Below are 11,246 nucleotides of genomic sequence, written 5' to 3'. Positions count from 1 at the left end.
AACTTCTATTGTAATATCTTTGAGATTGTTTTTTGTATCACGTTTGCTGTATTTTTTATAAGGTATAACTTTACCGGTAACCATGTAAGGGGCACCATGACGAAACACTTGAAAACCACTGGTCTCGAAATTTAAGACGGTGTTAGTTAACACAACTTTTTGCATTACTAACCATGCGTGAAACTTGTCGTGTTTTCAGTGAAATATTGCATTTATAAACTATAGCGAATAAAGCAAAGAAAGTGCCGACAATCTTTTAGAAGTAATCTGCGTCAACTGTCATATACATAACGATGTATCAACAAGGAAAAAAAGTAACATTGTTAGCAACGTTAATATTTTATAACGGTAAGTTTATTTTTTATAATTTATTTCAATGTGAAAAATAAATCAGGATCAGGAACTACAAGTAACTTGTATGGATTTTAGCATGTTGATGTAGACCCTAGAGATCAGTAAATACCTAATAGACTGTTTAAAAAGTATGCAGGTAAACGTTCTGCAAAAAATTAAGATATTCTTGTACGGGCAGTCTTCTTTAGAACCAGACCTGTATAACGTACGTAAGGTCTGCATGCGGTCCAATCGTAACATAAGGCCCAACCATTTATTGCGGTCCTTGTGTAATATCAAATTTAGGTTTATTATTTCGATTTTACGCAAGTACATAATTGCTTGTGTATTGCATTACCTTAAATCAGAGACGCGCAACCTCAATCACTGGGTGAAATATGAATATTCGGATTAGCATTATCCCACGGGTCAACGATTAATATTAAAAATATTGTAAACGTCACGCTTTACATATAGCATTATTACCTCTTAGAGCAGGGGCGGGCAACATACGGCCCGCGACGGGATTTTGAGCGGCCCGCAGACAGTTTCCGGTTGTGGCCCGCTGCCACATTCTGCCACAAATAATAGGGATTGCTATTTATTATTTAGTTCTTTGTTTTCTTGGTGTTTAAGATTCTTTGTTTTGCGTTGACATTATATTTAGAATTTACAATAGATATTTTCCCATGGATTTGCTAAGAAACGTAAGTTTGACGAAGAGTGTCGCGAATTTAACAAGGATTGGATGTAAAAATACTTTTTCACTCAAGTCGGCAATAATCAGAATTTTCTTTCGAATTACAAAATCTGCCTGAATCCGAATGGTAAAAACAGACGATTATGGTTGCACATCAATCATAAAGAATGTTTGGATGTTATAAGATGAATATATTTCGCTACAAAGTATTGATGCTTTTAGTAGCGAAATATTGTTATCTTATAACATTCAAACATACTGATTTTTGGTTTACCAAGTTCTGTACTTAGTTTATTTTTTACGTCGTGAAGAAAGCAGTATGTTTGATGTGCAATAAAAGTGTTGCCGTGTTTAAAGAGTACAACTTTAGCCGCAATTATGCGCCAACACATGCAAGCTTTGGCAGTACTTAATCCGGCCCGCCAAGTACTTCATTTTCTCATATCTGGCCCGCCGACTGGAGAAGTTGCCCAGCCCTGTCTTATAGTTACAATCTGTTCAACAAAAGAAATCTGCTTCAAAACGTGTTGATTGCGTAATAACTCAAATACGTTATACACTAAGACAGACTGTAGGTCGTACCTTAAAAAATGTTTTTTGTTAAGCTTTCCCAACAGAAATAAACGTATTTAAAACGATTCACCTATTCTTATGGCTATACTATTCTATATTTAGGTCAACAGTTGCAATAAATTTAGTTAAAACTAACTAAATGTGGCTTGATTACCTACTTTCCACACCGTATGTCAACTAATCGCATTTTATGTCCAACTTAAGCCACTTTTTACTTCCATGCGCGATTTTGATTTTGGTAGAGGCGAGAAATACATAAGAGTCCCGGATTAAAACCTAATCTGTGTTGCAACGCACCAATTAACGTTGATAAGTTTCGCGCGCTGTATTATTCTATTAAAGCAGTGGCCGACAAACATTTTTGTCGCGGTCAAAAATGTTCTTTTAAGAGCTATTGAAGGCCAACTATACGTAAAACCACCACAACAGACTGGGTGGGGGGGATACGTCATAAAACACATATTCTAAAATCACAAGATCCAAGATTATTTCATGATTTTGGTTGGGTATTAATATTAAGTGATCAGTAGGGATGTCCGATAATATCGGATGGGAGCCGATACCCGATACTAATGTGGCAGTTTCATCGGTGCCGTTAATATAGGAATTCCAACATATTAATATGGCAATTCCAACTATGATTTACGATCTTCTACCAAGTAATTTCTGGTTTGAAATGTAAATTTAACAAAACGCAACAGGAGACCAACAGGAGATAAATAATCTATTAACGCAAAAGTAAAAGTTAGTCTAATACCTAGAAAAACAACTGTCTATGAGTGTTTCAATTAAACATATTTTGATTACATGAATGAGGTTAAGTATATAAAAAAATTGTTGTTTTAAAAAAATTGTAAGTTGATTTACGGTTTAATGCATCCCAAAATAAATCAGAGATGCCATTAACGTCATAATTTGGCGTCACCAAGTTACATCTAAACGTTACGTCTTAATGAAGCTAAATTAAGAACATAGTTAAAGTTTATGGTTGAAGAGATGGCACTTTAAAGAATCTAGACAAACAAAGCTACGTGAAACAATTTTAGCCATCTGTTTTACTGCTGGAAGAGCAACACTCCGTTATATATTATGCCTGGCAGCAATAGCTTATTTCTACGTGAAACAAGTTGCCAAATCTTGTTCAAGGATACGATGAGACGCAAGCGCCCTAGGCTCAAATAATTTTATAAAATTGGCTATTCGCGCCGAGCGCAATTTGCATTACGTATAGGTAAATTATACAACCTTTTTATTTGGTAAGGGGGCTTGGCAACGTTTTTGTGTTTTCCAGATGATTTTTCTTCAAATGTGCCAGGATTCCTATACTTTTTTACTTTTTTACAGGGATTTTCTGTAGAAAACAACAACAGCTGCATACAACAAAAATGTCTTTCAGAAACTCTTCTTCGGCTAAAGATTCTATCACTCCTATTGGTGTTACAAGTCCGTATAGTATGTCAACTCCAAAATACGTCACTCGTTAGCTAGTGATCATAAAAATATAATTAATCTTTTATTTTTAGCCATCTGTTTCTGTTTAACACCAGGTGACACTCCTTTTACGTACCGGTATAACAATATTTTCGTAACTTACTACTCTATGTGGCGATATCTGACAATACCCTTTGATTACATGTTAAATTGCCATCTTTATAAGTCGTCTGTTTTACTAACTTGTTGAAGAGTGATACATGACATGGTGAAATCTAAATTTTGTTACGTCACTATAGCGTGTAATATACCCAACTTAAAACTTGCCTTCACCTACTACCTTGTTGCTTAGTTAACTCGGTGGTTGTTGGAGCTATAATTTTAAAGCTTTGAATTAAGTGTGCCGCGATTTTTTGATTTTTTTAGTTTGCCTCAGGCTGAAAAAGTCTGAGAACCAATAAAAAAGGGTGTCTATATTAGTATAATATATATATTTAAATTTGCTGTTTACTTCATTAATATTAAAAAGGCTAAATGCAGAATATTATCTATGACAGAATAAGACCTAAACTTGACGAAATAAAACCAACATATTTCGAATTAAGACAAAAACCTGTATGAACAAGACACGAAGCACTGTTGAATTATTGTAATACGTAAAGTTGAGGGTTAATTCAAATAAATATAAGTGACCAACGATTAGCAAGCATATTGCAATTGTTTGGGTATAGGCCTAATTACTATTAAATAAATTAACCGGTTTACTATCGCCCATCAAGTTTTAATGCAGGGTTGGCAAGTTTTTGGTATGTGTTGGACCGGTTTAAAAGTAACAGTATGAGTACGTCCTATATGGAACTTTCTAAAATGTCTGTTTTGCGAACTTGTATAGGTTACATTTGCGTTTTGTTTTACGTCTTTTTAATGTACCGGTAAACATAACATAAAAATACGACCCTATATAAATTACTATTTTTGCTACTTTAAGGTTATTGAACGATGAAATATATAGCGCTTCGGAAAAGTATTGTTTTGCAGGATTTCACTGTGACTAAAGGTTAACCCCTGGACCTTTCCATCGTGCAATTCTAGCCAAATGTATCTAGTTAAAAAACATTCTACGCCTATAAATGCAGTATTCTGTTTTGTTAACTATGACTCATTTTTTTCGCGCTTTGCGCGCACCATTTTGCCAGCAGTCTCTTTATCACATTACTTTTTGACGATGCTTTTAGTCGTCATGTTTAAACATTTCATGCCCGGCCTTACGAAATGTTGCATATATAGCCTACTTTATGTGGCCCGCCAAGTATATCAAAGAAATATTGTGGCCCGCGATGCTGTCAACCTTGGACCACCCTGGCATATGTGATGATGTATCCTTGAAATCGTTTTGAGTTCCTTAAAACACCTTAAAAACACTGAGCATGATGTTAAATTAGTTGATACTCCCAATCTGACCTATCCACCGTGTGCCAGTATGTCGCCTCAAAATATTGGACAAAATTAGGTAAGTGTCCGTGAACTAGTTTTAGGGGGTACTTTTATTGTTAAAACTTGCAATTAGGTTAATCCTGCCATATCGTAAGGCAAAAAAACACACAAAACTTTAAAAATATCTAAAAATAATTCAAAAACACAGGATACTACAGTTACTCTAAAAATGGCATCAAGCTTTACATAAAATTTAAATTCCTTACAGTTTTTTGCATAATTTTACTAGAACACAACATGCCAACCAATTCTTAAGGCGGCGCGAGCTGTTCACGACATTTACCTTTTGCAAAGTACTTTTGATGGTTTGGGCATCAGACCATTACCCTCAAAGTAGCTCTTTTGTCATTAATTAAAGTTTATGTAGCCAATTCGCGCGATTAACAATTGACTAAGTTTTGCATTTTGTCTTCAAAGTGGCAAATTAGTTGCTTTTCGTAGATACTATTTATTATCTGAGGGATGCGCAAGGCAAACGGCAATCACTAAAGAGGGCGTGGTTAAAAAGAGGCGAAGACCACTGCTTAAACGTTTTTTCATCGACTACAACGCCTGTAATGTCCACATTTTGCAGTGTATTGCAAAGCATGCTTTCTACCCGTATATTTTATGTTATGCGCGTCGTTACGTATAGTTACGTCGTATGCCCTCGGGAGTAGGGTTGTTCAGATTTTGAAATTTTTTGAAAAGTTTAACTAATCGAAGGAATTCTCCTTTTGCGAAAATTTGCTAAATCGGCTCTATTGTAACCAAACGATGGCAAATAGTATTGTAAAATGTTATTTGTAATACATCAACAACAAATACGCATATTCAACACAAAGAAGCATTGCAAATTAGCTGAAAAAATATTTTTTTTTGCAACGATCGATTTTTTAAAGTCTGGAAACTATCGCCGGTGTTCCTCTAGTCTACGACTTGCAGGAGGCTAGCGTGTTGCTGTGCATCATCAGTGATGTTTGCTGGGTAATCGGTGTTCAACTTGATCATTCTCTCAGCAGCATCTTTAACAACTTGACAGTATTCAACAAGGTTTTGTAAACCACCGGCAGCGCATCAACCAGTTTATTGCCTTGTTTAATGTTTCCGCTTTGGTAAAAACAGGTATTGGTTCTGATGCTTTAATATATACCTGGCAATTTGCAAACCGTAAAATAATGTTCAAAATATGACAAGCAGGTGGCATAGGTTGCCTACAACAAGCTGCTGAAGTTTATCAATGGTACCTCAATGAAGAAACTGTATTGTTTTATGTTCAGTTCACAGCCTATTGTGGACGAAGATAGGACAGCGGCATTGGCAAGAAAAAGTTTGGATACACCGAAGTCAAGTAAATTTCGCCTGGAGTTGCCAGTGATGCGTTTAAAAGAAACAGGACGCACCAGAATCGAATTCGGGGGTACAGACGAATCTCAGCCGAATAATGTCGATCCTGCCTGACTACCTCCAGAAGTGGGGACTAAACCTAGGCGAATGCAAAAACAGTTTCGCCAGCCTTTCACCTCAATAACAAGTAGGCTAATGTGAGCTGTGCGTCCAGGCCCACAGAGGAATTTAGACTTTTAAGTCAAGCATACGCACTTACTAATGGGCATCTGGACAGGACACGCCTGTTTCGTCGACACCTGGAAACAATCCATTAAAAACAAACATTACCTGTTGTTCTTGTTAGAATGCTGACTGACACTAGGTTTGGGGCAAGCGCAAACAATCTTTGCGTATTCTCCAAAGATTCCGTCTACGCACCAGCCAAATACTTCGCTCCTGTGTGTGTGGCGGGAACGCTTTTCCCATCTCGTTGAGAAGTGACTCAATGGTTCTATGTATTGTCACTGGGTGCCTACGCCTTACGCCAGTCGAAGAACCTCAAATCCTGACAAGCATCAAACCCGCTGAGCTTTGCCGCTGGGGGCCACATCGTTTCTAGTTCGCCGCGCCCTGATGAAACAAACAATATCTATTCCACCAGCGCAGTCGAGCATTTCGGAATTCAATAATAACTCAGGAGTGGAAACCAGTCAGAGATCAAGAGCCACACTCCCTACTTGGTTAACTACAAAGATCCACACCTTACACAAGGGAAGTAACGAATTTAACTTCGTTTCTTTCTCATTTACTTACATACATACCTTTGCTTAATACTTGGCGATTCGTTCTAAATTAAACTTTTCTTAGTTAAACCAAATAAACGGATTAAAAAAAATCGAAGCGCTAAGTTTAGACTCAAATTTACTTACACATATAGCAAAGATTGGCCAACAACAGAAGATCTTCTTGTAAGGATTCTTGCTAAAGAATTGCAGGGCCGGCGGCTAATCTCCTTTAAAAACTACCGGTGCGACACACATTAAAACTCTCGAATAAACCTTCGGTGTTTGCCCTGTCTCGCCGGCCTGTACTTTTTTTAATGGGATGAGAACAGGCAGGTAGACTCACCGTATCTGTCGATCAATTATGCAAGCAGGGCATGCTAGAAAAATAATTCGTGCAGTGTGGTTCGAACTCAAGGCATCCAGTCAAACCGGGACTGTCGCTCTACCAACTGAGCTATAAAGGCTCAGAAATAATCGAGTCGAGAAATTGAAGTGCATCTACAGTAACGATATCATTATTCAATAAAACACGCACAAACATATTTATGTTAACCACTGTGATGTAGCCCTTCGGAAGCTGCTTTTTGACCAACGATTACGGCTTACGTACCATAAGTACACCAAGCAGCTTTATAATGGCTAGTTCACAGTGGTTAGCACACATATGTGTGTGCAATTCGGAATATTTCATTCAAAAGGGAGATGGACTGAATGCTTTAAAGGGAGATAGACTGAATGCAAGTAATTTTGCAATTAAGAAGTGCAAGTGTGTGGAGTGCAAATAATTAAAAAGTACTATAACATCTTTAACATTATTTCCAAAAGTGAATACTGCTCAGCAACAAAACACTTGATTTTAAGCCATTTCGGTGTTAAGCCTAAAAATTTGTAAAATAGGTTTTACTGGCCACTCGACCCGAGAATTCGGAATATTCTCCGATCGACGTTTCGGCATTTTGCTTGAAAAGCATAACAAAAATGCGAACAGAATAATTAGCGCAACCGTTTGCGAAGCTTTTTTAGGTGAGCCACGCCTTATAGGCTGACATATTTTAATTTTATTAATAAAATATACAAGCTACAACTGTAAAACTTGTTATGTTTTATTTTATTAAGTATGAGTGCGCTTTTGCAAGCTCTTGCATACAAAAAAGTATTTTTATTATTTTTTTTTGACTTAACTACTTATTTTGTGGCGTAAATTAAATTTCTAGTAAAATATTTCGCTCAATAAAGAAAGGTTGGTAAACCAAAAAAAAAAAAAAAAAAAACAAAGGTTGCAGCACGCGGCAGCAATTTTCAGATCATCATTAACTCAGTGGCGTTTAAGTTAAAACGTCCATACTTAATGCAAGGCGAAGAGCTAACTATATATTTTATTAACCAAAGTGTAAACCCTAACAAAACGAGTGGGTAACTAACTTTTTTAGGGACCTTATTTTTTGTCTGGCAGAACTATCTTTCTAAATGGATTAGGCCTAATACATAGAATATAATTGTTTAGTAGTGCGTAGAATATAACTATTTTATAACCTTATATCACCCGATCTGTTAGAAATTAGTGCATTTCTAAGAAAAAATGTCTACGACAATTAGGGTATCCAATGGCAGAAAAGTTTGACTTTTAGACCTTGCGGTCTTGGACAATGCACTAATTTTTGATGGATCGGGTGCTTATATCTTGTTTTAAATTTACTCTTTTCAAAAAATTGAAAATTGTCTTTTTTTAGAAAGCAACAAGAGTACCAGCACTACAGAGGTAAACAATATGCTTAAACCTTTATTCGTATTACTAAAAAATTATTATTGTAAGGAATAGCATTTTTATTGTAAGTAGGATTGTAGGTGTTAATTTAATAAAAATATTAAACTTTTTTGAAGCAATTATTTATACGTTTTGGCTTCTAAATAACAGAATACTGAAAATTATAACTAGGGCGTTTTTGACGTTAAGAATCGCTGTTGTAAACCTTATTTAAGGGTATTTTTAGACCCTAATTGTTAGGGCCTAATAGCTTAGTTTTTTCTAGACCTTAAAAATTAAATTATTTTTAGTTAACAATATAACTACAGTTTAGTTTTTTAAACTTAATTTTAACATTGAGCCGACCTAAATGTTTCTATTTTGTTCATTAAAATTGCAATAATTTAATAAAAGTAATTATTAGGCCTAAAAAATATCTGTTTGTCACTACACGTCATCAGCTCGGCTGTGCCAAAAAACATGGCCATTGGTTATTCACATTCACATTGCTGTCCCAACACAAATTCACCATTTTTAAGTCCACGCATATCAACCCTTTGTGTTTGTTGTAGTATAGCGACTGGAAGAACCTTTTTGAAGTTTAAATAGCTGCTGTTGACACTGCAAGGCCGGCCCCAATTTTATTTACATCTGTCGATTAAAACGCCATTTACTAGGTTGGTACTTGTTGACACCATTTGCTGTGGTGTAAAGACCTTCCTAATTATCGTAGAAGGCTCGAAATCAACGATGTCAGGTTAATAGGTTGGTTTTTGTCGCTAAGGATAGTGTGGGGCACGAGTTTAGTTGTTGAACTCCTGACTCCAATTTTACGTTGCAGCGTTAACTCATTAGCCAACCACAAAATTTCTGGTGATTATAATTGTATTAGCTGATAAGCGAACAACTAGTTCAAACTATAGTTCGGCGACACTACTGGCAAATATGAAAGCTGTAAACAGTACAGTCGATAGCTCAGAAGAAGTTCTGTGGGCCTAGTTAAGAGTACTAGTTAGCCCACAAGTAACTCTAGTGAGTCCCGAAAGGAACTGATTCTCAGTCCAATCCCGATGACTTAAACGAAAAGTCAATGAAGATATAACACTGGGGTGCGATAAGCATTGCTTAGACGCAGAATGCATATAACAAATAAATCTGCAACGACCCAGTATTTGCAAATAACACAGACGTATTTACGTATAAGTGCGAAAACATTGACCAGCTAACATTACAACGCTACACTAGCACTATTTTTAAGTCAGTAAACCCGTTTGCGACATTTTGACCGGTCTAACTCTAAAGTTTACCTACCCCTAGTCACTCGCTCAACATTTTTTATGTTATTGCAAAGACAAGTATGTGAATAGGGAACAATTTCAAACCGTCTTGGCAATAAATGTTTGTTTTTGTGCCGAATTCATGCCCGGATTCGAAGACTAAATAATTAATTATTTGTCTGAGTTCACGATTTTAGCTTGTCACACTAAATATATCAATCACCAGAAAGTTGGTTGAGGTGGCTGTGGCATGTTTAGCCAGTTTTTTTGGCAGGTTAAACTGGTTTAGCGCTGTAGTAGTGTATTGAACTAAAATGCATTTAGCAAGTGAAAGGGCTTCACATGATTAATTTAGAGAAATTCGTCAAATAGTAAATAGTTTAGTGGGAAAATTGTGTAAACTTCTATAAAATAATTATATGGGCCGAAAATTTATTTATATATGGTCCGAAAATTTATTTATAGAACAATCTGGGATAGTTAATTGTGATATACGTTGTGCACAGGTAAGTGGCACTGTAGAAATCAAGCTTTGCAATACTCAGCAATAAACATACCAAAGTTTGATGTCTGGCGTGTATAGTGTCTTCAGTAATGGTGCTGGTGATGACTGCACCAAGCACCGCAAAACAAAAACTTTATATAGCAACTAAATTGGCCCCAAAGGCTAGAAGCTAATTGCCTTCTTTGCGTGAGAGGCGCGCACTACCACGCCTAATTAAGTGAGTGTGCTTATGCGATGCGTCGCGCCATTATGCGCGCGCACGCAAAAACGAAAAATGGAGCAATAGCGAAAGGCAAAAAACTTACAAACTCCCCCCAAAAATAGGATACGATAAGTAACGTATTTTTATACAAAAAACAAAGTTTTGCCACTCGCGGCCAGCGTAATGTTCGTTGCTACGGAGGTAGCGTAGATATTTGCTACTCTTGGGAGTAGCATGGATGGACATCGGGGATCACCGTTGCCGATCATCGTCACTGGTCATCGTCTGCGGCTGCTGGAAGGATGACGCAAAGTTTTGCGATTGGTCGTGTCAATGTTGATGTGGTAACATCAACGCTGCGGACAACTCCGTGTTTGTCCGGGTGCAATTTAACGATACGGCCCAAAGGCCAACGATCACGAGAAGTGGAGTGGTCCATTATTAGAACGATGTCGTTCTGTCGTAAGTTTTCGTTTCTGTCTAGCCACTTTCCTCTTGCAATTATAGTACGCGGATACTCGACCACCCAGCGCCTCCAAAATGCGTCGGCGGCGTACTGTAAAAGTCGGTAGCGTTGTCGGGTGTAGCAGTCGATTGCATCGGTGACGAGCGGCGGAAAAGCCGATCGCAGGGTTAATCTTCAGCAAGTGATTTGGAGTAAGAGGTAGGTCTTCTCCGGCTTCCAATGGAACTTTCGTCAATGGGCGGGAGTTCACGATATCTTCAACTTCTATGAACAGTGTGTGTATTGCGTCGTCGTCAAGTTGCTTGTCGGACACCATTGCCAATAGAACTCGGCGTACCGATCGAATCATACGCTTCCAAGCGCCGCCAAAATGACTAGCGCTCGGAGGATTGAAGTGCCAATTAATCTCACGTTGCCTGAAGAAGGTC

The 11,246-nt window shown here is 37.3% G+C and overlaps 1 protein-coding gene across 2 annotated transcripts in view; it reads left to right on the top strand.

The window, feature by feature from the left end:
* Positions 1–207: 207 nt before the first annotated feature.
* LOC146168156 (uncharacterized) overlaps positions 208–11,246 on the top strand; it is a 61,335-nt gene continuing 50,296 nt past the window's right edge. For both annotated transcript variants that reach the window (XM_083388942.1, XM_083388941.1), the window contains exons 1-3: positions 208–348; positions 2,951–3,058; positions 8,355–8,383. In XM_083388942.1, coding sequence (XP_083245068.1) covers positions 294–348; positions 2,951–3,058; positions 8,355–8,383 — 192 coding nt within the window. In that variant the 5' untranslated portion in view covers positions 208–293. The remainder of the gene's footprint in view (positions 349–2,950; positions 3,059–8,354; positions 8,384–11,246) is intronic.

The sequence above is a fragment of the Ascidiella aspersa genome, chromosome 1, assembly GCF_963924565.1.
Source record: "Ascidiella aspersa chromosome 1, kaAscAspe10.2, whole genome shotgun sequence".
NCBI classification, from domain to species: Eukaryota; Metazoa; Chordata; class Ascidiacea; order Phlebobranchia; family Ascidiidae; genus Ascidiella; species Ascidiella aspersa.
Note: the sequence above shows the minus strand (reverse complement) of the source record. Positions and strands in the feature narration are given on the sequence as shown.